The following is a 27,298-nucleotide window of genomic DNA, read 5'->3' as shown; positions in this document are numbered from 1 at the left end:
CTACCACAGTACTGAAATATAATAAGGCCTCGTCATTTCCTGTTAATAAAGACACTGGCCAGTGTTAGGGGACCGACCTGTAGACAGGCCACTCCTATCCCCACAGCTCCGATGATCAGCAGGTGGTCAGCCAGGAACTGCTCCAGCTTGGTGATGCAGCTGTGGGGCAAAGGTTACAGGTCAGGGGTCAAATCACTTCACACACACACACACACACACACACACAAACACACACACACAAGCACGCATGATGCACACGTATACATTATGAACACACACACCTGATTGGTGTAGTCAGTGTCTATCATATTTGGATCAAACCAATGCTTTTAAATCCTTGAGGGGGTGTGAAGGAGAATTGAAATTGGGCTATGCTCTTCATTTACCATAGTATATTTATCAACCTTACCCTCTCCAGCTTTTTCTATGTCTGTCTCCAAATTGCTGCGGTAATTGTGTGTGTGTGTGATACAGAATTACACCGCAGAGAACAAACTACAGTAAGATAAAGGACTTGGGCAGTGTAAAGATATTTTAAGATAATACCCAACACAGAGGGCTAAAGGTCAAGAGGGAATTAACCATGAATAGAAATTGTGTTTTTTCTGTAATAGGGAATGAATGATCAATGGGTCAGAGACATGGGAGGAATTTGTCTATACATTGAGCCTGAAATAGGATACTTGTTATTTGGCCAGTGGCCCAGTTTATTTGCAAGGAATTCTAATTGGTCAACCCCAGGCTAGGGTTGGGTTATAAATTACATCCTGTCTCTTTGCTCTGTGGAAAGAATCACTGAGGACAGGGAATAATGAACATCTACCTCTCAGCATAACATCTAGATTTTTCCTCTTTGAATAAACCTATTTTTCTCCCCCTGATTTGCTTTGGGGTCTGTGTTATTGAAGAGTAACATCAACTGCTAACAGGCAGCCTGAGAGAAGTAGAGAGAACAGTGGGATTTATTAGGCCTCTCTCAGGAGGCTCCTTCTCTGACCACACACACACACACACACACACACACACACACACGTCACTCAGATGTGGGTAGAGGGGGCATTGAGGAGCCATGGCTGGATGGAGTGCACGTACACGTCCATGTGCAGTCACCTCCGTACATCCAGTGTCATACTGTTTTACCAAAGAGCTTTGACCAAGTAGGTTGTTTTAAGCCATGTTGTGAGTCACAGTTCTGAGGACATCTCGGCTTCCTAGACAAGTGAAAACACATTGACGAGCACATTTTCAACCCAAGTGTTTTCCGAGTGTGTGGGGAGCTGTCAACCACAGCTGACTCCCTAAATGCACAGTAAATATTTCAGTTCCACCCATATAAACTTTGTTTAATTATAAAGAGATTTTATCAAAGTTTCACTCCTCTGAACTGGAGTGACATTGACAAGTGGAATGATGATAGCGGGAACCAAGGAGCGAGACGTGTGTGTGTGTGTGAGTGTGTGAGAGAAACAAGCACAGACTTCTCCTGCTTGTCACAGATAAAAGCGAAAGGAGCATCTCAAATATTGTATGAAATATTCTCCGAGCTCTTACACTCTCAGCCCTTACTGATAAGAAAGCCTGTCAAGTAGAGAAAAGTTGTTGGCTAAAGTGACTTTCCAAACCAGATTATTTGACTGTTTCACTTTCATTGACAGAATAAGAAAGGAGACAGTTGAGCTCTGAGGGACATATCATCTGTCTGTCCCCATTTCAGACATTAGAAATCATTTGATGCCAAATACAACCATCTGGTCCTGAAATATTCATCAATTGTTCCATGTCGAGATCCATTCATTTTTTTTGAAATATTTATTTGAAGGAATATTTTAGGATCCAACTTGAATTGCATTGATCCATTAAATATGAACAAATGGTTAGATCTGAAATCATGATGGACCGTTCCATTCCACTGACAGTGCTGGGCTCTGCTGTCATCGCTATGAAATAGAATGACAACATAACACATTTTTACTGTGAAAGAGTCGAGTTATGACATCCTAAAGTCTGCTGGAACCCATTTGGCACATATTTGCTGTTGAATGATGATTTTCCAATGGTCCCACCCACCTCAGTCTTGTAGATGTTGGAGGGGTGGTCTCTGCGGCCACAGAGGGTGGTGATGGTCTTACAGCAGCTGTCCGGGACCACCCTGCCCTCCGACACAGCCGAGGTCATGTACACACTATGCAGCCAATCTAATGAGTTGTTGCTGCCACAGCACTTGAACTGACCAACAGAAGAAGAAAAGTGGAATTGTGTTTATCATTAGCTACACTTAGGTGATGTCTGAAAACCATCACATCTAATTCAAATCAATCAACAACATAATGAAGAGGCAGAAAAAAACACATCACAAAAAACATTTGTAAACCAAGTAGTCATAACTACGTATTACAGACTGCATTGACATCTTGCATCATACTGTACCCATATAGTGGATGTGACCTCGCATATGATTAACATTGAACCTCACATGCTTCAAGGTGAAAAGGGATGATTGTGTGTGTGTGTGTGTGTGTGTGTGTGTGTGTGTAACAACTATGTACCATAACTAGTATCAACCAGCTTTACCACTGGCGCTCCTGTCCCTTCAAGAAAAACTAAGCAAAGGCTAATGGGAGATTGAGTCCATACATCCTGCTGTAGTCTGTCCACAGCCAGGGTGATGGCCTCTTTCCCTGGCTGGGCGTAGTTCTCTGTCATGGTCTCATTCAGGTGCTGCTTCAGCTCCTCACTGAGCTAGGGGAGGGAGGGAAGGGGGAGAGAGGGAGAGAGAGAGAGAGAGAGAGAGAGAGAGAGAGAGAACACCTCAGTTAGAGTGGCAGAGGAGAGTGAAGTGGGGTTGCCTTGCTTGTGTGATCAGGGCTCAGGATTGCGCTCTGTCTGGAGATCAGGGCTCAGGGTTGAGATCTGTCTGGAGATCAGGGCTCAGGGTTGAGATCTGTCTGGAGATCAGGGCTCAGGGTTGAGGTCTGTCTGGAGATCAGGGCTCAGAGTTGAGGTCTGTCTGGAGATCAGGGCTCAGAGTTGAGGTCTGTCTGGAGATCAGGGCTCAGAGTTGAGGTCTGCCTGGAGATCAGGGCTCAGGATTGCGCTCTGTCTGGAGATCAGGGCTCAGGGTTGAGATCTGTCTGGAGATCAGGGCTCAGGGTTGAGATCTGTCTGGAGATCAGGGCTCAGGGTTGAGATCTGTCTGGAGATCAGGGCTCAGGGTTGAGGTCTGTCTGGAGATCAGGGCTCAGAGTTGAGGTCTGTCTGGAGATCAGGGCTCAGAGTTGAGGTCTGCCTGGAGATCAGGGCTCAGAGTTTAGGTCTGTCTGGAGATCAGGGCTCAGGGTTGTGCTCTGTCTGGAGATCAGGGCTCAGGGTTGTGCTCTGTCTGGAGATCAGGGCTCAGGGTTGTGCTCTGTCTGGAGATCAGGGCTCAGGGTTGAGCTCTGTCTGGAGATCAGGGCTCCAGATACATGGTCTTTACACAGGTATCATACACACACACCAGGTAAGCATGCACACACATGGCCGCTCAAATGCAATGGAGATCCCAGAACTGCACTCCAGACTCAATGAATTGATGTATTTAAAAATAAAACAAATACAGGGGGGGGGGGGGGGGGGGGGGGTACACAAGAGGATAAAAGATGAAGGTGGAGAAGTAGTCACTCACCCTCTGGTAATACACGTAGGCCAGGACTCCTGCCACCAGCTCTATGAGAAAGATCAATAACAGACAGCAGAAATACTGGAGAGACAGAGAGACAGAGAGAGACAGAGAGATCAGTCTTAACACAGTTCAGTTCAACACTTACAGGCAAAACTCTCTCTTGAATATAAGACAAAATGCATCATTAACTGTATGTCGTTTAGAACAGTCTCACTTAACATCTTTACCAACACTCACTCTCAGACTCCTACCAAAAATCACAGTTATTGTGACAATGCAGATATAAAACGTTCCATCAAGTGTCTTTGTATTGTCACGCACCCGCATTCCCAAAGCTGACAGAGAGAATGAAAAAAGACCAGAGGAATAGAGAGCAATATGACAGACTATGCAGAATGAGGAGAAATTGATTTTGGGGTGTGAGGTGTCTGTCATACATCTCCTAGCAGAGAAAGAGAGGGGGGAATAGGGAGCGAACAGTGTAGAGGGGGGGATACATTTAATATTTGAGAGAGAGAGAGCAGGAGAGAGAGAAAAATAAAAGCGAGAGAGAGGTTTTGATTTCCGCCACAGACAGCTAAATGTACTGAGAACTAAGAGAAACATAAAACACCACTATCTCATGAGGGAACAACAATGAACAGAACACCACAAACCCTGCAACACCTCCAAACCAGTCCTCAGTAAAACAAAAACTGCAACACCTATAAACTAATAGTTAAAACCCTACAACACCTCCAAACCAGTCCTCAGTAAAAAAAAACTGCAACACCTCCAAACCAGTCCTCAGTAAAAAAAAACTGCAACACCTCCAAACCAGTCCTCAGTAAAAAAAAACTGCAACACCTCCAAACCAGTCCTCAGTAAAAACAAAAAATGAAACACCTCCAAACCAGTCCTCAGTTAAAAAAAAACTTTTAAAAAACTGCAACACCTATAAACTAATAGTAAAAAAACCTGCAACACCTCCAAACTAATAGTAAATAACCCTGCAACACCTCCAAACTAATAGTAAAAAACCATGCAACACCTCCAAACTAATAGTAAAAAACCAAGCAACACCTCCAAACCAGTCCTCAGTAAAAAAAAAACTGCAACACCTCCAAACCAGTCCTCAGTAAAAACAAAAAATGCAACACCTCCAAACCAGTCCTCAGTTAAAAAAAAACTTTTAAAAAACTGCAACACCTATAAACTAATAGTCAAAACCCTGCAACACATCCAAACCAGTCCTCAGTAAATAACCCTGCAACACCTCCAAACTAATAGTAAATAACCCTGCAACACCTCCAAACTAATAGTAAGAAACCCAGCAACACCTCCAAACTAATAGTAAGAAACCCAGCAACACCTCCAAACTAATAGTAAATAACCCTGCAATACCTCCAAACTAATAGTAAAAAACCAAGCAACACCTGCAAACTAATAGTAAGAAACCCAGCAACACCTCCAAACTAGTAGTAAATAACCCAGCAATACCTCCAAACTAATAGTAAGAAACCCCACAACACCTCCAAACTAATAGTAAAAAACCCTGCAACACCTCTAAACTAATAGTAAAAAACCAAGCAACAACTCCAAACTAATATTAAAAAACCAAGCAACACCTCCAAACTAATAGTAAGAAACCCCACAACACCTCCAAACTAATAGTAAAAAACCCTCCAACACCTCCAAACTAATAGTAAAAAACCAAACACCTCCAAACTAATAGTAAAAAACCAAGCAACACCTCCAAACTAATAGTAAAAAACCCTGCAACACCTCTAAACTAATAGCAAAAAACCAAGCAACACCTCCAAACTAATAGTAAGAAACTGTAATGAGTTTCGTCTTCATACGAAGGAGAGTCGGACCAAAATGCAGCGTGTGGTTTACGATCCATGTTTTAATGAACAAACGTAAAACACGAATCAATGCAAACACTACAAAATAAAGAACGTGATGAACGTAACGAAAACCTAAAACAGCCTATCTGGTGAAAAACACATAGACAGGAACAATCACCCACAAACACACAGTGAAACCCAGGCTACCTAAATATGGTTCCCAATCAGAGACAATGACGAACACCTGCCTCTGACTGAGAACCATATCAGGCTGAACATAGAAATAGACAAACAAGACATGAAACATAGAATACCCACTCAGATCACACCCTGACCAATCAAAACATAGAAAATACAAAGTAAACTATGGTCAGGGCGTGACAGTACCCCCCCCCCAAGGTGCGGACTCCGGCCGCAAAACCTGAACCTATAGGGGAGGGTCTGGGTGGGCATCTGTCCGCGGTGGCGGCTCTGGCGCTGGACGTGGACCCCACTCCATGACAGTTTTAATCCCCCTCCTAAACGTCCCTAAATAGGTTACCCACCACAATGATAACATGGGACAGAGGGACAGCTTGGGACAGAGGTAACTCGGGACAGATGGGTAGCTCAGCACTGAGAGGAAGCTCAGCACTGAGAAGAAGCCCAGGCAGGTAGTAGAAACTACCAGAACCTGGCTGGCTGGCGGTTTCAGCAGATCCTGGTCGACTAGCAGATCTGGAAGAATCTGGTCGACTGGCGGATCTGGGAGAATCTGGTCGACTGGCGGATCTGGGAGAATCTGGTCGACTGGCGGATCTGGGAGAATCTGGTCGACTGGCGGATCTGGGAGAATCTGGTCGACTGGCGGATCTGGGAGAATCTGGTCGACTGGCGGATCTGGGAGAATCTGGACGACTGGCGGATCTGAGAGAGTCTGGACGACTGGCAGATCTGGAAGAGTCTGGTCGACTGGCAGATCTGGAAGAGTCTGGTCGACTGGCAGATCTGGAAGAGTCTGGTCGACTGGCAGATCTGGAAGAGTCTGGTCGACTGGCAGATCTGGAAGAGTCTGGACGACTGGCAGATCTGGAAGAGTCTGGACGACTGGCAGATCTGGAAGAGTCTGGACGACTGGCAGATCTGGAAGAGTCTGGACGACTGGCAGATCTGGAAGAGTCTGGACGACTGGCAGATCTGGAAGAGTCTGGACGACTGGCAGATCTGGAAGAGTCTGGACGACGGGCAGATCTGGAAGAGTCTGGTCGACTGGCAGATCTGGAAGAGTCTGGACGACGGGCAGATCTGGAAGAGTCTGGACGACTGGCAGATCTGGAAGAGACTGGTCGACACAGACTGGCTGCTCTGGCTGCTCCATGCTGACTGACAGCTCTGGCTGCTCCATGCTGGCAGACTGCTCTGGCTGCTCCATGCTGACTGGCAGCTCTGGCTGCTCTGGCTGCTCCATGCTGACTGACAGCTCTGGCTGCTCTGGCTGCTCCATGCTGACTGGCGGCCCTGGCTGCTCTGGCTGCTCCATCCTGACTGGCGGCCCTGGCTGCTCCATGCTGACTGGCGGCTCCGAACAGGCGGGAGACTCCGGCAACGCTGTAGAGGCGGAAAGCTCTGACAGCGCTAAACAGGCGGGAGACTCCAACAGCGCTGAAGAGGAGGAAGGCTCTGGCAGCGCTGAACAGGTGAGAGACTCCGACAGCGCTGGAGAGGAGGAAGGCTCCGACAGCGCTAAACAGGCGAGGCGCACTGTAGGCCTGATGCGTGGTGCTGGCACTGGTGGTACTGGGCCGAGGACACGCACAGGAAGCCTAGTGCGGGGAGCTGCTACCGGAGGGCTGGGGTGTGGAGGTGGCACAGGATGGGTTAGACCGTGAAGGCGTACTGGAGATCTTGAGAGCGGTGTTGGCACAGGACATGCAAGGCTAGGGAGGTACACAGGAGGCCTGGTGCGTGAGACTGGCACTGTCTTCACCAGCTGACTAGCACGCACCTCAGGACGAGTAGAGAGCACTGACCCAGGTGCCAATAAATCCCCGACACGCTCCTTCGGGCGAATATCATATTTAAAGCACCAACACAGCAACTCCCTCATTTCACTCTCCTCCAATTTCCCCATTAACTCCTTCACAGTCTCTGCTTCGCTTACCTCCAACACCGGTTCTGGTCTCCTCCTTGGCTCCTCACGATAAACAGGGGGAGTTGGCTCAGGTCTGCGACCTGGCGTAGCCATACTCCCTGTTAGCCCCCCCCCCCAAGAAATTTTTGAGGCTTACTCTCGGGCTTCCATCCGCTCCGTCGTGCTACTTCCTCATATTTGCGCCTCTCAGCTTTCGCCGCCTCCAGTTCTTCCTTGGGACGGCGATATTCTCCCGGTTGAGCCCATGGTCCACCATTATCTAATTCATACTCCCATGACGCTCTCTCCCACTGCAGCTGCTGCTGCTCCTGCTGCCTCTGTTCCTTCTTCGGCTGCACCTTGGTGCGGCTATACTCCCCTGGTTTAGCCCAGGGTCCTCTCCCGTCGAGGATTTCCTCCCATGTCCAGAAATCCTTACAACGTAACTCCTCTTTTTGCTGCTGCTGCTGCCTGTTGACACGCCGCTTGGTCCGTTGGTGGTGGGTGATTCTGTAATGAGTTTCGTCTTCATACGAAGGAGAGTCGGACCAAAATGCAGCGTGTGGTTTACGATCCATGTTTTAAGGAACAAACGTAAAACACGAATCAATGCAAACACTACAAAATAAAGAACGTGATGAACGTAACGAAAACCTAAAACAGCCTATCTGGTGAAAAACACATAGACAGGAACAATCACCCACAAACACACAGTGAAACCCAGGCTACCTAAATATGGTTCCCAATCAGAGACAATGACGAACACCTGCCTCTGACTGAGAACCATATCAGGCTGAACATAGAAATAGACAAACAAGACATGAAACATAGAATACCCACTCAGATCACACCCTGACCAATCAAAACATAGAAAATACAAAGTAAACTATGGTCAGGGCGTGACAGAAACCAAGCAACACCTCCAAACTAATAGTAAATAACCCTGCAACACCTCTAAACTAATAGTAAAAAACCCTGCAACACCTCCAAACTAATAGTAAAAAACCCTGCAACACCTCTAAACTAATAGCAAAAAACCAAGCAACACCTCCAAACTAATAGTAAAAAACCCTGCAACACCTCCAAACTAATAGTAAGAAACCCAGCAACACCTCTAAACTAATAGTAAAAAACCCTGCAACACCTCTAAACTAATTGCAAAAAACCAAGCAACACCTCTAAACTAATAGTAAAAAACCCTGCAACACCTCTAAACTAATAGTAAAAAACCAAGCAACACCTCTAAACTAATAGTAAAAAACCAAGCAACACCTCCAAACTAATAGTAAGAAACCAAGCAACACCTCTAAACCAATAGTAAAAAACCCTGCAACACCTCTAAACTAATAGTAAGAAACCAAGCAACAGCTCTAAACTAATAGCAAAAAACCAAGCAACACCTCCAAACTAATAGTAAGAAACCAAGCAACACCTCTAAACTAATAGTAAATAACCCTGCAACACCTCCAAACTAATAGTAAAAAACCCAGCAACACCTCCAAACTAATAGTAAGAAACCAAGCAACACCTCCAAACTAATAGTAAAAAACCAAGCAACACCTCTAAACTAATAGTAAGAAACCCAGCAACACCTCCAAACTAATAGTATAAAAACCCTGCAACACCTCTAAACAAATAGTAAAAAACCCTGCAACACCTCCAAACTAATAGTAAAAAACCCTGCAACACCTCCAAACTAATAGTAAAAAAACCCTGCAACACCTCCAAACCAGTCCTCAGTAAAAAAAAAAACCTGCAACACCTCCAAACCAGTCCTCAGTAAAAAAAAACTGCAACACCTCCAAACCATCCTCAGTGAATAACCCTGCAACACCTCCAAACCAGTCCTCAGTAAAAAAAAAACTGCAACACCTCCAAACCAGTCCTCAGTAAAAAAAAACCTGCAACACCTCCAAACCAGTCCTCAGTAAAAAAAACTGCAACTCCTCCAAACCAGTCCTCAGTAAAAAAGAAAAATGCAACACCTCCAAACCAGTCCTCAGTAAAAAAGAAAAATGCAACACCTCCAAACCATCCTCAGTGAATAACCCTGCAACACATCCAAACCAGTCCTCAGTAAATAACCCTGCAACACCTCCAAACCAGTCCTCGAAAAAAAAAAACTGCAACACCTCCAAACTAATAGTAAAAAACCCAGCAACACCTCCAAACTAATAGTAAGAAACCCAGCAACACCTCCAAACTAATAGTAAATAACCCTGCAACACCTCTAAACTAATAGTAAGAAACCCAGCAACACCTCTAAACTAATAGTAAAAAACCCTGCAACACCTCTAAACTAATAGTAAAAAACCAAGCAACACCTCCAAACTAATAGTAAAAAACCCTGCAACACCTCCAAACTAATAGTAAAAAACCCTGCAACACCTCCAAACTAATAGTAAAAAACCCTGCAACAACTCTAAACTAATAGTAAAAAACCCTGCAACACCTCCAAACTAATAGTAAAAAACCCTGCAACACCTCCAAACTAATAGTAAAAAACCCTGCAACACCTCTAAACTAATAGTAAAAAACCCTGCAACAACTCTAAACTAATAGCAAAAAACCCAGCAACACCTCTAAACTAATAGCAAAAAACCCAGCAACACCTCTAAACTAATAGTAAGAAACCCTGCAACATCTCTAAACTAATAGTAAAAAACCCTGCAACACCTCGAAACTAATAGTAAGAAACCAAGCAACACCTCCAAACTAATAGTAAGAAACCAAGCAACACCTCCAAACTAATAGTAAAAAACCCTGCAACACCTCTAAACTAATAGTAAGAAACCCTGCAACACCTCCAAACTAATAGTAAAAAACCCTCCAACACCTCCAAACTAATAGTAAAAAACCAAGCAACACCTCTAAACTAATAGTAAAAAACCAAGCAACACCTCCAAACTAATAGTAAGAAACCAAGCAACACCTCCAAACGAATAGTATAAAAACCAAGCAACACCTCCAAACTAATAGTAAAAAAACAAGCAACACCTCCAAACTAATAGTATAAAAACGTAGCAACACCTCCAAACTAATAGTAAAAAAAACAAGCAACACCTCCAAACTAATAGTAAAAAAACAAGCAACACCTCCAAACTAATAGTAAAAAAAAACAAGCAACACCTCTAAACTAATAGTAAAAAACCAAGCAACACCTCCAAACGAATAGTAAAAAACCCTGCAACACCTCTAAACTAATAGTAAGAAACCAAGCAACACCTCCAAACGAATAGTATAAAAACCAAGCAACACCTCCAAACTAATAGTAAAAAAAACAAGCAACACCTCCAAACTAATAGTATAAAAACCAAGCAACACCTCCAAACTAATAGTAAAAAACCAAGCAACACCTCCAAACTAATAGTAAAAAAAAAAGCAACACCTCCAAACTAATAGTAAAAAACCCTGCAACACCTCTAAACTAATAGTAAGAAACCAAGCAACACCTCCAAACGAATAGTATAAAAACCAAGCAACACCTCCAAACTAATAGTAAAAAAAACAAGCAACACCTCCAAACTAATAGTATAAAAACCAAGCAACACCTCCAAACTAATAGTAAAAAAACCAAGCAACACCTCCAAACTAATAGTAAAAAACCAAGCAACACCTCCAAACTAATAGTAAAAAAAAACAAGCAACACCTCTAAACTAATAGTAAAAAACCAAGCAACACCTCCAAACTAATAGTAAAAAACCCTGCAACACCTCCAAACTAATAGTAAAAAACCAAGCAACACCTCCAAACTAATAGTAAAAAAAAACAAGCAACACCTCTAAACTAATAGTAAGAAACCAAGCAACACCTCTAAACTAATAGTAAAAAACCCTGCAACACCTCTAAACTAATAGTAAAAAACCAAGCAACACCTCCAAACTAATAGTAAAAAAAAACAAGCAACACCTCTAAACTAATAGTAAGAAACCAAGCAACACCTCTAAACTAATAGTAAAAAACCCTGCAATACCTCCAAACTAATAGTAAAAAACCCTGCAACACCTCCAAACTAATAGTAAAAAACCAAGCAACACCTCTAAACTAATAGTAAAAAACCCTGCAACACCTCCAAACTAATAGTAAGAAACCCTGCAACACCTCTAAACTAATAGTAAAAAACCCTGCAACACCTCTAAACTAATAGTAAAAAACCCTGCAACACCTCTAAACTAATAGTAAAAAACCCTGCAACACCTCTAAACTAATAGTAAAAAACCCAGCAACACCTCCAAACTAATAGTAAGAACCCTGCAACACCTCCAAACTAATAGTAAGAAACCCTGCAACACCTCTAAACTAATAGTAAGAAACCCTGCAACACCTCTAAACTAATAGCAAAAAAAACCTACAACACCTCTAAACTAATAGCAAAAAAAACCTACAACACCTCTAAACTAATAGCAAAAAAAACCTACAACACCTCTAAACTAATAGCAAAAAAAACCTACAACACCTCCAAAATAATAGCAAAAAAAACCTACAACACCTCTAAACTAATAGCAAAAAAAACCTACAACACCTCTAAACTAATAGCAAAAAAAACCTACAACACCTCTAAACTAATAGCAAAAAAAACCTACAACACCTCCAAACTAATAGCAAAAAAAACCTACAACACCTCTAAACTAATAGCAAAAAAAACCTACAACACCTCCAAACTAATAGCAAAAAAAACCTACAACACCTCTAAACTAATAGCAAAAAAAACCTACAACACCTCTAAACTAATAGCAAAAAAAACCTACAACACCTCTAAACTAATAGCAAAAAAAACCTACAACACCTCCAAACTAATAGTATAAAAAACCTACAACACCTCCAAACTAATAGCAAAAAAAACCTACAACACCTCCAAACTAATAGCAAAAAAAACCTACAACACCTCCAAACTAATAGTATAAAAAACCTACAACACCTCCAAACTAGTACTCAGTAAAGAAAACATAACACGTCCAAACCAGTACATTCAGTACTTTGTTCAGTGGAGCAACAAAACACCAGAAAACAACAGCAATATTGACAGAATCAAAAAGCTTTGATCCAGGGATGAGCTACTGTATGATTATGTTGATATAGAGCTGAAATACAGGCTTCATGGGAGACAGAATACAGGTAAGACTTTCTTTGAGTCACTTCTGGATAATTAATAATAATACTAATAACTCATTTAAACTACCTTTCAATAATGAGTTATATATGATGCACTGGAGGCATACATACATTTATATTCACTCATATGGGTCATCAGCCATTATGAATGAATCAAGTGTTATAATGCATTGTGCCACCAATGTCCATCCAACACATTCCTAAAAGGAGCTATGAGCTGTTATGGATTTTTTTCCAGCAATGCTTATAAAGGCTACGTTACGGGGTGATATAACTACGGTGCTATAAATAAATCTACTGTGGATGTTTCATAGAAATCGTTGCCACAGAATGCAACATTTATAGAAAAACACTTTGTTAAAACAAAACCATCATTAGTATGCTACTGGAGAAGAGAGGACATCACACAAGTTTCAGTGACCTTATTAGCACCTTATTAGCCAATTAGTCTGGAAGATATCAATATGTGTATTTTATCAATGAGAAATGGGGGTGGCTGGGGGATAGGCGGTTCCAACCAACCATTATCTGCTGTGTAAAATCTTCTTCTGTATCATTGTGACATAACACTGTTTGGATTTAACAGCAGAGTATGTAAATGGTGAGAATGTTTCACCCACACACACACACAACCACACACACACACAACCACACACACACACACACACAGCCACACACACACACACACACACACACACAAACAACCACACATACACAAAGCAACAATGGACTAACAAGACGGGTAGTTGAGCTTTTTAGAGAGCTATACACACACGCACATTCATGCACATTCACACACACACTCCCACACGTACACACACACACACACCAAGGCTAATTAGGCACACCTGTTGTAGAGGCGGGACACAAAGCGTTTGGCGTGCAGCGTGGCGCTCAAGGCCATCACCGGGAGACAGATGCTCATTCCCAGCCTGGCACTGATGTGACGCGTGGAGGTGAGGAAAAACAAAGCTATGCCAAAACCATTGTTTGTCACACACACACACACACACACACACACACACACACACACACACACACACACAAACACACACACACAGATGCAGGGGAGCCTTCATTTAGGAGACCATAGTCTATAACAGAGTTAAAGCAGCCATTTCCTCTTTACCTTGCAGGCTACTGTCGTGTCTTTGGCATCATTAAATTGAAGACTGTTATTTTATCAAATCAATTCTCTGCAATTATTATTACGTGATTAAACTAATCATGTAAATGTAATTAACTAGGAAGTCAGGGCACCAAGGAAAATCATCAGATTACAAAGTTATAATTTTTCTAATATAACTTTTCCGATATTTTAATATCTGATCAATTAGTCTTCTAATTAATTAATTATTCTTTACCTCACGTTAGCCTCATTCCAAACGCCGTAAATTGTTGGCTATCTGCATGAACCCAGTCTTCACTATGAGTCATCCATACACCAATTGTCTTAATCATTTATTTACTAACTAAATAATCACAGAAATGCATAACAAACAAACAAAAGTAGATATGGTTACAAGGAAATGATCGAGGATGTGCCCTAGTGGGCTAAACCGATATGACGGTTTGGTAGACAAAGGGACTGAGAAGGCCGGGAAAGACAAAACACACTACACAGTTGATAATTATAATAATTGAAATGCTAATCCTTTGCACATGAACGCTCACTCATTCGGGAATAATTGCAATCAGTATATATATTTACGCTCAGTGTGTCGTCATGATCTCTGTTGGAATCGTCCGTCTTTCTGTTGGAAAGTTCATCTGAACTTCTCTTTGCGTCCCTGGAGTCTTCGTAGTTAGAATGGATACTTCAGAGTTCCATTCAGAATTGTTCTTATAGAATAGATGTTTCAGCGGTTGTCGGTCTTCGCATTCAATGGTACATAATTCCTAGCTGCAGACTAGTAATTAGTATTGAAGAGTTGCTCTTATTCTGTCGGTACTGATAGTCTCAGAGTTTAACCACGTGGTAAAGTTAAGAATTCAGCAACCATTACAACCTTAGCATGTCCTGAGGTTTTTCTGGTCTCTACTCAAACCTTAGCTCCCTCAACTGACCGAGGTAGGCATGGTCTAAAGAGGATTTCTCCAGGTGGGGGTTGTATTCAGAACTGTGGAAAAGCTGTCCCATGACGCCAGATCGATGTCTGTGCTCATGGGGGCGGGCCAATGACTTAGTGAAACTTTAAACAGAAATACAATTCTCTCACATTAAAGGTTTAAAATCACATAACACCACTTCACAAATAGTTTAATCTTTACTCATTCATTTTATACAATAATTAGATGCAAGCCTCAGAACAGAGGCTCCTGTATAAACAGAGTTATGGTAATGTGGCTGTATTGTCTTTCCTGAGGTCACAATCATAAAACAAAATGGACCGGTCGTAGCTGGATTCTCCACCGATCGTTTCCACATTCTCCAAAACATGGATATTGTTCAGTTCTCAAGTTCTGTGATGTAGAAGAAGTTCCTTTGTTCTACTGTGAAACTCTCTCTCTCTATACTGCCTGGCCATGAGGAGAGTCTCCTCTAGGAATGTACGACCTGAGATAACAGAACCTGGGTGTAAGTGTGAGAGAGGGGGAAGGCACTCGCTATACCCAAAGAGGGCCACGTCATGACACTACACACACACGTGCACCCGCATAGCCACACGCACAAGCACACACACATCATCAACAAACACAGTGTGTGTGTGTGGTAATGCCAGAATATTGGTTATGGCAGATGGAGGAAGGTGGGAGGTGTATTATTACACACCACACTAAAGCTAATTCCTAACAGCCATTGTTGATTGGCAATAACATTGAATTATATTGTATTCTACACAAACACACACACAGACACACAAACACATCTCTCTTTCATACAACCCCACAACCATAGTGATCTGATGAACACCAACTCTTCACTCAAGCCTCTCCTTTAAACACACACTCACACTAACCCCACAACCAAAACACACCCTCCACCAGTGTTGGTAAAAGTACTCAATTCTCATACTTGAGTAAAAGTAATGATAGCTTAATAGAAAATGACTCAAGTAAAAGTGAAAGTCACCCAGTAAAATGCTACTTGAGTAAAAGTCTAAAGTATTTAGTTTTAAACATGCTTAAGTATCAAAAGTAAAAGTATAAATAATTTAAAATTCCTTATATTAAGCAAACCAGGCAACAAACCAGGCAGCAAACCAGGCAGCAAACCGGGCGGCACCATTTTCTCGTTTTTTTTAATTTACGAATAGCCAGGGACACACTCCAGCACTCAGACACAATTTACAAATGAAGCATTTGTGTTTAGTGAGTCCCCCAGATTAGAGGCAGTAGGATGACCAGGGATGATCTCTTGATACGCGTGTGAATTGGACTGTTTTCCTGTCCTGCTAAGCATTTAAAAGTATTTTTAGATGTCAGGGAAAATGTAAGGAGTAAAAAGTACATTATTTTATTTTGGAATGTAGTGGAGTAAAAGTAAAAGTTGTCAAATATAAATAGTACAGTACAGATACCCAAAAAAACAACTTAAGTAGTACTTTAAAGTATTTTTCCTTAAGTACTTTATACCACTGCCCTCCACCACCCACAGCCCCCTCTCCCTCCTCCATCAGTTTCATGTATGACTACTAATGCCTGACTATAACCAATCCTGCTGCAGTAGCAGAGTTAGTGGCTCACCTCCGGCCTGTTCCTCTCCTGCCTGGACTGTCTCTTTAAAACAATGAGGACAGTATTGTCAGCTCATTTGTCAGCTCCCAGCGTACACACACACACACACACACACACACACACACACACATGCTCGCGAGCACATGCACAAGAGAAAGACACAAGTGGAGTTGTGAGAGCAGGGGTGCAGGGAAGGAGCGTCAGGTACAGGGACGTTTCAAAGGAAACTGGTATCTGGGGTAAAGGAAAGTATACAATGTAGCCAAAAGTGATGAGTGCAACCAAGGTGAGTTTGAATTGGAACAAGCTAAACGGATGTTCTAAATGAACATTCCCTTAAGGAGAACAGAGTGCAGATAGCTCCATTCTCCTTGTTTCATTGTGCGCTCTCATTTCACCTACAGTATATAACCAGCCCCTTTCTTATGCAAACACCAACACTGCCATTAAAGAGATATCACACGCAAACTACAGCATTAGTTAGTATCTTACCCTGAAAGTTATCTATGAGCCATACACTACTTTCAATATAATGCATCTAACTAATGTTGTAATATGTGAAAACTATCCCTTCAATCAACATAAACATTTCGAAGACCCAGGGGCCTTCCAGACATCCAGAAAGCCTGGGGCCTAGAGTAGTCACCCTGCCCAAGGAGGGCTCCCTCACCGTGGACAGGCAGCTCCTCTGCTCCCTGATGACGGCGCAGCAGCCCAGGAAGCCCGTGACCATGACCAGGGCCCCGGCCAGGATGAGGATGTAGGCGGACACGGCGAAGGTGCTGGAGGCCAGCAGGCTCAGGTAATCACTCTTGTCTATCAGGGTCCAGATGCCCACGCCCATCACCGCCGCTCCACCAACCTGAGGAGAGAGACAGGTTGAGGTCATGTGTTCCCATATGTTTGTTTTGGCTTTACATGTTTCATGCCAATCTAATTGAATTAAATTGAATTGAGGAAGAGAGAGAGAGAGAGTAGGAACAGTGACAGGAGGGGTGTGAGGGGGGAGAGTGTTGGCTGTCAACAAGTGAGTCAGAGAGGAAAAGGGGAGACAAACAAAGACCAAGAGAGGGAGAAAGAGAGATAGAAAAACAAAGAGGGAGAAAGAGAGATAGAAAAACAAAGAGGGAGAAAGAGAGACAGAAAAACAAAGAGGGAGAAAGAGAGACAGAAAAACAAAGAGGGAGAAAGAGAGACAGAAAAACAAAGAGGGAGAAAGAGACAGAAAAACAAAGAGGGAGAAAGAGAGACAGAAAAATAAAGAGGGAGAAAGAGAGACAGAAAAACAAAGAGGGAGAAAGAGAGACAGAAAAACAAAGAGGGAGAAAGAGAGACAGAAAAACAAAGAGGGAGAAAGAGAGACAGAAAAACAAAGAGGGAGAAAGAGAGACAGAAAAACAAAGAGGGAGAAAGAGAGACAGAAAAACAAAGAGGGAGAAAGAGAGACAGAAAAACAAAGAGGGAGAAAGAGAGACAGAAAAACAAAGAGGGAGAAAGAGAGACAGAAAAACAAAGAGGGAGAAAGAGAGACAGAAAAACAAAGAGGGAGAAAGAGAGACAGAAAAACAAAGAGGGAGAAAGAGAGACAGAAAAACAAAGAGAGGGAGAAAGAGAGACAGAAAAATAAAGAGGGAGAAAGAGAGACAGAAAACAAAGAGGGAGAAAGAGAGACAGAAAAACAAAGAGGGAGAAAGAGAGACAGAAAAACAAAGAGAGGGAGAAAGAGAGACAGAAAAATAAAGAGGGAGAAAGAGAGACAGAAAACAAAGAGGGAGAAAGAGACAGAAAAACAAAGAGGGAGAAAGAGAGACAGAAAAACAAAGAGAGGGAGAAAGAGACAGAAAAACAAAGAGGGAGAAAGAGAGACAGAAAAACAAAGAGGGAGAAAGAGAGACAGAAAAACAAAGAGGGAGAAAGAGAGACAGAAAAACAAAGAGAGGGAGAAAGAGAGACAGAAAAACAAAGAGGGAGAAAGAGACAGAAAAACAAAGAGGGAGAAAGAGAGACAGAAAAACAAAGAGGGAGAAAGAGAGACAGAAAAACAAAGAGGGAGAAAGAGAGACAGAAAAACAAAGAGGGAGAAAGAGAGACAGAAAAACAAAGAGGGAGAAAGAGACAGAAAAACAAAGAGGGAGAAAGAGAGACAGAAAAACAAAGAGGGAGAAAGAGAGAGAGAAAAACAAAGAGGGAGAAAGAGAGACAGAAAAACAAAGAGGGAGAAGGAGAGACAGAAAAACAAAGAGGGAGAAAGAGAGACAGAAAAACAAAGAGGGAGAAAGAGAGACAGAAAAACAAAGAGGGAGAAAGAGAGACAGAAAAACAAAGAGGGAGAAAGAGACAGAAAAACAAAGAGGGAGAAAGAGAGACAGAAAAACAAAGAGAGGGAGAAAGAGACAGAAAAACAAAGAGGGAGAAAGAGACAGAAAAACAAAGAGGGAGAAAAGAGAGACAGAAAAACAAAGAGGGAGAAAGAGAGACAGAAAAACAAAGAGGGAGAAAGAGAGACAGAAAAACAAAGAGGGAGAAAGAGACAGAAAAACAAAGAGGGAGAAAGAGAGACAGAAAAACAAAGAGGGAGAAAGAGAGACAGAAAAACAAAGAGGGAGAAAGAGAGACAGAAAAACAAAGAGGGAGAAAGAGACAGAAAAACAAAGAGGGAGAAAGAGAGACAGAAAAACAAAGAGGGAGAAAGAGACAGAAAAACAAAGAGGGAGAAAGAGAGACAGAAAAACAAAGAGAGGGAGAAAGAGAGACAGAAAAACAAAGAGGGAGAAAGAGAGACAGAAAAACAAAGAGGGAGAAAGAGAGACAGAAAAACAAAGAGGGAGAAAGAGAGACAGAAAAACAAAGAGGGAGAAAGAGACAGAAAAACAAAGAGGGAGAAAGAGAGACAGAAAAACAAAGAGGGAGAAAGAGAGACAGAAAAACAAAGAGGGAGAAAGAGAGACAGAAAAACAAAGAGGGAGAAAGAGAGACAGAAAAACAAAGAGGGAGAAAGAGACAGAAAAACAAAGAGGGAGAAAGAGAGACAGAAAAACAAAGAGGGAGAAAGAGAGACAGAAAAACAAAGAGGGAGAAAGAGAGACAGAAAAACAAAGAGGGAGAAAGAGAGACAGAAAAACAAAGAGGGAGAAAGAGAGACAGAAAAACAAAGAGGGAGAAAGAGAGACAGAAAAACAAAGAGGGAGAAAGAGAGACAGAAAAACAAAGAGGGAGAAAGAGAGACAGAAAAACAAAGAGGGAGAAAGAGAGACAGAAAAACAAAGAGGGAGAAAGAGACAGAAAAACAAAGAGGGAGAAAGAGAGACAGAAAAACAAAGAGGGAGAAAGAGAGACAGAAAAACAAAGAGGGAGAAAGAGAGACAGAAAAACAAAGAGGGAGAAAGAGAGACAGAAAAACAAAGAGGGAGAAAGAGAGACAGAAAAACAAAGAGAGGGAGAAAGAGAGACAGAAAAACAAAGAGAGGGAGAAAGAGACAGAAAAACAAAGAGGGAGAAAGAGAGACAGAAAAACAAAGAGGGAGAAAGAGAGACAGAAAAACAAAGAGGGAGAAAGAGAGACAGAAAAACAAAGAGAGGGAGAAAGAGAGACAGAAAAACAAAGAGGGAGAAAGAGAGACAGAAAAACAAAGAGGGAGAAAGAGAGACAGAAAAACAAAGAGGGAGAAAGAGAGACAGAAAAACAAAGAGAGGGAGAAAGAGAGACAGAAAAACAAAGAGGGAGAAAGAGAGATAGAAAAACAAAGAGGGAGAAAGAGAGACAGAAAAACAAAGAGGGAGAAAGAGAGACAGAAAAACAAAGAGGGAGAAAGAGAGACAGAAAAACAAAGAGGGAGAAAGAGAGACAGAAAAACAAAGAGGGAGAAAGAGAGACAGAAAAACAAAGAGGGAGAAAGAGAGACAGAAAAACAAAGAGGGAGAAAGAGAGACAGAAAAACAAAGAGGGAGAAAGAGAGACAGAAAAACAAAGAGGGAGAAAGAGAGACAGAAAAACAAAGAGGGAGAAAGAGAGACAGAAAAACAAAGAGGGAGAAAGAGAGACAGAAAAACAAAGAGGGAGAAAGAGAGACAGAAAAACAAAGAGGGAGAAAGAGAGACAGAAAAACAAAGAGGGAGAAAGAGAGACAGAAAAACAAAGAGAGGGAGAAAGAGAGACAGAAAAACAAAGAGGGAGAAAGAGAGACAGAAAAACAAAGAGGGAGAAAGAGAGAGAGAAAAAGGAAAAGAAAAAGAGAGAGAAAGGAAGAGAAAAAGAGAGAGAAAGGAATAGAAAAGGAGAGAGAAAGGAAGAAAAAAGAGAGAAAGGAAGAGAAAAGGAGAGAGAGAAAGGAAGAGAAAAAGAGAGAGAAAGGAATAGAAAGAGAGAGAAAGGAATAGAGAGAAAGGAAGAGAAAAAGAGAGAGAAATGAATAGAAAGAGAAAGGAAGAGAGAAAGAGAGAGAGAAAGGAAGCGAAAAAGAGAGAAAAAAGAGAGAGAGAGCCAAACAGAGCCAGAGTGGAGTGATTTGTTTCCATAAACAATGGTGGCCACATCAGAGGGGTGACGTGGCGATGCCATTAATCTGTTTTCCCATCTCTGTCATCTATGACACACCCGGACGTGCAGGAAATCCCAGGGAGAGTTGCTCCTATTCAGCCTTCCATCCCTTTCCTCCTCCTCTACATGCCAAGCCCTTACTCCCAAACAACAAGCACTGCTGCTACAGATGTAGGATCTTAATGTGACCCCCCTGTTGCAGAACTTCTCTGCAATGCAGGAAATGTCAAACATGAAGCGTATTTTAGGTTTAAAAAGGCTTCTGACGTTTGTCATTTCCACTGGAAAATGTATCAACCCCTATAAAAATGTCCATTAATTATAATTCGCATAATAACACATTTCCTGTTGCTGCAGGATTATTGGATTATTTTCCTTCTGTAGCAAACTGGCTCAAATTCAGATCTGACATCTGTAGTGCTAAAACAACATGCCATGGGAAAAGGTGATTGTTTAAAGGAATGGGCAACTCTGGAGTATTAGTAGGTAGTATCTTTGGGTGCAGAGTTACAATATAGAGAAACAGGGAGGCTGGGGCTGTGGCCGTTGGGGAAAGTGGGAGGCATTACTGTTACGCAATGTGGGGTTTGAAGGGAAGTCGTTAGGTTAGTGTGAAATGTAAAGCGAGAGACATAAAAGAGAACCTGTTTGAATCTGATCCCTTACTCTGTAGACAGAGAACAACTGTTTTCAGGCCCAGCAGAACATAGCTTTAATAGTTAACTGTGTTATTAAACATTCAACGTACACCAGCTGCCAGGGACCAGGTTTGATCCACAGCCCATCGGTTCAACACCGACAGGCCATAAATATTAGAGTACACTGGGCCAAGTCCATTTCTTTGCGCTCCTAAATGTAATCTCCCACTCCATTTCTCTGTCATGTTTTTTCTCTCCCTCTGTGTCTCTTTTTCCTCACTCTGTAACTCTCTCCCTCTCGTTCCTCACCGTAACTCTTTCCCTCTCGTTCCTCACCGTAACTCTCTCCCTCTCGTTCCTCACCGTAACTCTCCCCCTCTCGTTCCTCACCGTAACTCTTTCCCTCTCGTTCCTCACCGTAACTCTCTCCCTCTCGTTCCTCACCGTAACTCTTTCCCTCTCGTTCCTCACCGTAACTCTCTCTCTGATTCTCTCGCTCTCTCGGCTAAGAAAGAGCAACACAAGAAGTCACACAAGAAGTCTAACTTTGATGTAAAAACCTGTCAAATATCATTCTTCCCTGTGCATGCCTTCGTGAACGTTAACCCAATTCACTCTCTCCCCGAGTCCCCTCTTAAATAAATCAACTATGAACCTGTCACTGGAAGAAAACTATTGTTTCTGTGTACTAGAGGTTTAATACAGCCTGATCCCAGATCTGTTTTGTGCTGTCAAGCCAACTCACTTAGTCTTTCCCAACACAAAAATATCTTACCAGGCCAGTTTTTCAGGCCATCTTACCAGGCTAGATTGCTACTCACCCAGAAGAGAAAGTTGAAGACAAACAGGAGGGCTTGCTAATTTGCTATAGCCTGATCCCAGATCTGTTTGTCATGTATAGCAAACTCCTATGACCAACTCCCATGGTTGTTGGCTACTGCAGCACAAACAGATGCAGGGTAGCTTGCTAGTGCTACTCACCCAGAAGAGGACATTAAAGACGAAGAGGAGGTACTTGAGGCAGACGGTCATCCAGTCACCCTGGTCGTCTTTGTACATGGCCGTCATCTCCCCTCCACAGCTCTGGACAGACAGGGCACAAAACTTCAACTGGCAGTTCTGAATCTGAAGTACTTGACTGTTATCATTACAGTCAGCAGGGTTGAAAACAGGGTAGAAACCCCCAAGCAGCAGTTCTCACAGACTTTCTGTTCTCACAAGATTCTCCAAAGTTTGAAGAATATTCTAAGAACAGGGTACAAAAAAATCAGGCCAGGAGTTCTGAGCACTTGACAGTTCACATAGCATTTCAAGTGGCTGAAAAACGGTCTAACAACATAGAAAATGCAAACCGGTTATTCTAATGCAAATTAAGACATAAAATGTGGGGACATTTTAAGGACAATAACACATCACACAAGGTATGACATGAGCAGAAACAATAACCCAAATCACAGTCAGTCAAACTGTTGTTGGTTACTTCCTCCCTTCTGCACAATAACTAGCAACTGTAGCCTTGTAGCACACCAGACAAGGGACATTGACTATCCTCACACTCTGCGAACACCCTGTGAAGAGGCGTTGGGTGTTATAACAAAAGCCAAAACAAAGGTATTTGTGGAGACATGCACACGCACATGCACACGCACACACACAATCAAATTAAATAGAGGGAGAAAGATGCTGCTGTAACGGATGTGAAACGGCTAGCTAGTTAGCGGTGTTCGCGCTAAATAGCGTTTCAATCGGTAATGTCACTTGCTCTGAGACCTTGAAGTAGTAGTTCCCCTTGCTCTGCAAGGGCCGCGGCCTTCGTGGGTGACTGGGTGACTCGTGGGTGACTGTTGTTGATGTGTACCTGGTTCGCGCCCGGGTATGTTATACTGTTACACTGCCAAGCCTCTGAAGGCCTTTGATCCACACATCGCCATGACAATATCACTGGACAGCATCACTGAACAGCGTAATCTAATATGACATGGCTATCCACTTCTTCATTTCTCAGACCTGTCAATCATGAGCTACTAACAAGAGTCAACTATTCCTGTCTGTCTTTATAGACTAGTTATGCCATTTTCATTGCATAGAATGGTTCTAGTCACTGTGGCACACACTGTGCCATGTGGATAGTACTTCTAGATGCTGCTGACCACACATATCCAATAACAGCAACAGGTAAATAAATTATTCACAGAAGTGGACTTGACTAGAAATACATAAATCATTCATTAAGCACACACTTGCAGCACTTTAAATAAAAGGTGAGCACTTAAGCCTGCCACATTGATCTGCCAATCAACAGACAGCAACGAATGCCACTGCAAGCCTTTGGAGACTTCTCTCAGTTCTATCTCAAGCTAATAACAGTGTGTGTGTGTGTGTGTGTGTGTGTGTGTGTGTGTGTGTGTGTCCATCCTCCCATGAGAAAATATGGCAAGCTGCTAATTATAGATTAGCCACATTGATGCCTAGGAGGAGTTTAGCTCATGCCATTACAGCCCAACTATACACATTGCAGTAACACATCTGCAAAAATGGCTTTGTCTATCAGCTGGACTAGAACTAAACCCTAAACTGCATCAAAACGGTTTTGTTTTCTTGGTATCTGTATCTTTAATTGTGCTGGTATGTGTTTATAGGCTACTGTTACAACACCTAAAGCTCCCTTCTATTCTATTTTACACTGTTTGTTTTATATATTCTATTATTTTCTGTATTCATTCTATTCTACTCTTGGGGAAAATACAGTGATTATAATCTATTAGATTTTGATATTCTACTGTTTGTATTATATACTCATGCTCTACTCAGCTCTTGTCCTATTCTATTCTATTCTATTCTAGGGGAGTTCTTTGTGAAGTTGCTGGCTCAAACGTTATTCAGCACAATGGGTGTACTGTGTGTACTGCTCCTTCAAACCAGTGGCTTTGGGCTATAGGGAGTTCCAGTACACAGGGAATGGGTTGAACTGTCTGAACATGCATTATCAAAGCGCCCAAGCTGTGAAATGTGACTTACAGGCTACCGGTATGTCGTTCACTGGTTGAAAACAAACGAGCTGAAAGTTTTGTCCTCGGACTAATAAATCCGTTACTGTGTAACTTTGATGGGACAGACAAGAAACAAAAACAGAACATTCTAGAATATGCTTTGGACAGAATGTTTCACAAGTAGGCTACCTATGCAACCAGCCAGGCCAGCCGGCCAGCGACATGTAGCCTGTAATATTATATCCACGATAACATGGTACATTTAGGCTACCCACCCTGTGTGAACATATGTGATGGATGTATGTTTACGGGCACTTGTACGACCAGAAGGCAGGTAGGGTCCGCGAAATCGATTTTCCCCAGCATAAAAAAATCCATGAAGAGATGAGTGCTTGATAAACTTAATTTCAGAGAAAGGATCCCCACCGTCAATATGAAAATCTAAATTGCCATAGATCATTACGTTTGTCTATCTACGTAGCGTCCATTTCGCTCGCTGATCAGTGGAATAGGCTGGACGTTGGTTTGCAGACTCACTTTTAACGTTCTGACTGTCTACAAAACCGAATAAGGACTAGACAATATTTTCAAAACATAACAAATATGATTTCATTATTAATTTCCCATAACGTCTTGCTACATTTGGAGGCCATGGACACTGAGCAGGTTTCCCTATCAAAACACCGCACACTGGATGCACTTGCATTGAGCTGCGTGTAGCAGACAGAGTTCACGAAATTGCTTATATTTTTAGGATGCATCTCAATTTAGGAAAGTAGCCTTAATTACCTCACTCACCAAATGCACGGCTTGCTTCTGAGGGAAAACGGACAAATAGCCGTCTCGTTATTGTAGCATAGGCTATGTGATTCAATCAAGCTTGTTGCTTCCCTAGCGTCCAGTCCGTGGAGAAGAATGAGGGGTCATTATGGGGTGAAAAGGAAATGAATGAAACTACCCGCCCCCATTGGATTGGATACTATTGAAGCCGCAGTGCAACTGTTACAGTGCATTGGCCTATAGGCATGTACAATGTAACAGGCGGTTATTACGTTGTTTTTCTGTGTTTATTCACACAAGTGCAAGTCTAGTAAGTTTGTTACATATTGTCTTGTTTTGAGTCTCGTTTGGTGATAATATCAATCCAATGAATCAAGTGCACCCTGTAGATGAGGTTTATGGGGTTTAAAAAATACACATTCTGGGAAAATATTGTTATTTACCCAAGCAAAGTGTGGACTGATGCAAATCATTTCATTTCATCATGCGGTTAGTGCATATTTTAGAGACTGATCGGTGGTAATTTGAGGTTTAAAAAACACTTCACGTCATCCATTCTGATCAAGTGGTCAACAAGGAGGCGCGGGCGGTTCTATAAACAACAGCTCCCTCTTCATTATGCAAACTTGATGAAGTTGCCGGCTCTCCGAACCCCACAGGCTAAGGTTAATTTGGTATTTCAACAGAGAGCAGAACATCATTGATTTGACTGGCGTGGTCAATTATTTTAAGAATGCTGAAAGTGAAAATGAGTTTGGGTCACACAATGAATACAAAGATGACGTCGAAAAACAAATCGGAGGTAACAGCAGTATGATTGGAAATAATGGTGTTTTTCTGCATGGGGAGTTCAGGTCGAAGCAAACCTCCACAAGCACAAATTAACATTCCTAGGCCTCAGCATGGCTGTGGGTTCTACATGACAATTACAGGGCACATCGAAATATGTTGTGGTTTTGGAGAAAGTGCCACATAAGATTATAATTCAGGTGTGTATGTGAGGGAAATAGTTTGGGTGAGAGGCCTCCAGTTGAATAGCTAGGGCAATTGGGAAATAATTGCCCAAATGTCATTATGTCAGATTTGTAAACCTTTAATCTTTCCCAAATATGAATTGATTGAAAAACAGTAGAGAGGGCCTATCATAATTGTTTATGGCTACAAGCCTATTGATCCTAGACTGGTTCCAGATCTGTCTGTGATGTCTTGTAAACAAGGTCATTGTCACGCTGGGGTTGGAATCACAGCACAAACAGATCTGGATTCTGGAACCAGGTTATATTTATCCTGTTGCTCAGCTCTATGTTTATTTTTTTCAATGTTGTGTTCTCCCCAGTTTTTCCACATACGTTGTCTTCAGATCGCTTCCTTTCTAACAAACAGGATGACTATTGTGTATTCCCCTCTAACCTCATCTCAGTAACCCAATAATCCCCACAGCCCATTAGGAACTGATGAAGTGCCACCAAGAAAGGATGTGTGGATGTTACCTGCTACAGCAACATCAGTCTCCCCAAACTACATTACAGAAGGGGATGCTATGATCCATCATGGCTTCTGTGTTTCACTGAGCTAATGGGCAGAAATCACAAACACAGCAGCTGTTTATGAGAGGGAGATCATCACAGCTCTGAATTTGAAGCCAATTTTAATCACACTCTGGAGATTGAAAATAAACTCGGAGGCAACTCAAATGAGAGAGAAATAAACAGCGTAAGTATACTTCCTTCTCTCAGAACTCAACTTATTTATATTCCTCGCCAGCACCTGTCTGTCCCTTCCCATTCCACCGTCATTAGTTTATCGCCCATCGTTTGTAGCCCGCTAAGCTCTTTAATGCCTTGTATCACAGGAGGGAGGGGCTAAGCTTGGGCCACGGTCGAGCAGACAAAGTCAAAGACAGGACTGGCAGAGGAGACAACAAACACATCTATCTGTCTGTGTGTAAAGGGGGTGGGGGGG

General features: G+C 42.3%; 1 protein-coding gene across 4 annotated transcripts in view; it reads right to left on the bottom strand.

The window, feature by feature from the left end:
* LOC110501007 (tetraspanin-11) overlaps positions 1-25,491 on the bottom strand; it is a 52,324-nt gene extending 26,833 nt beyond the window's left edge. Inside the window, exons 1-7 of one of the 4 annotated variants that reach the window (XR_016490437.1) lie at positions 25,355-25,489; positions 22,548-22,649; positions 17,062-17,253; positions 3,665-3,739; positions 2,635-2,739; positions 2,064-2,226; positions 78-159 (exon numbers count right to left, since the gene is read on the bottom strand). Coding sequence is in view for 3 of the 4 variants with exons in the window: in XM_090215010.1 (XP_090071136.1) it covers positions 1,969-2,226; positions 2,635-2,739; positions 3,665-3,739; positions 17,062-17,253; positions 22,548-22,634 (717 nt within the window). In the remaining variant the exon portion in view is untranslated. Of the gene's footprint in view, positions 1-77; positions 161-1,953; positions 2,227-2,634; positions 2,740-3,664; positions 3,740-17,061; positions 17,254-22,547; positions 22,650-25,345 lie in introns of those variants that run through there. The other 3 variants (XM_090215011.1, XM_090215012.1, XM_090215010.1) reach the window with 3 other exon arrangements.
* Positions 25,492-27,298: the final 1,807 nt, after the last annotated feature.

The sequence above is a fragment of the Oncorhynchus mykiss genome, chromosome 21 (assembly GCF_057628025.1).
Source record: "Oncorhynchus mykiss isolate SJ-2025 chromosome 21, ASM5762802v1, whole genome shotgun sequence".
Lineage (NCBI taxonomy): Eukaryota > Metazoa > Chordata > Actinopteri > Salmoniformes > Salmonidae > Oncorhynchus > Oncorhynchus mykiss.
The sequence above is the reverse complement of the archived record's forward strand: the minus strand, read 5'-3'. Positions and strand labels throughout refer to the sequence as shown.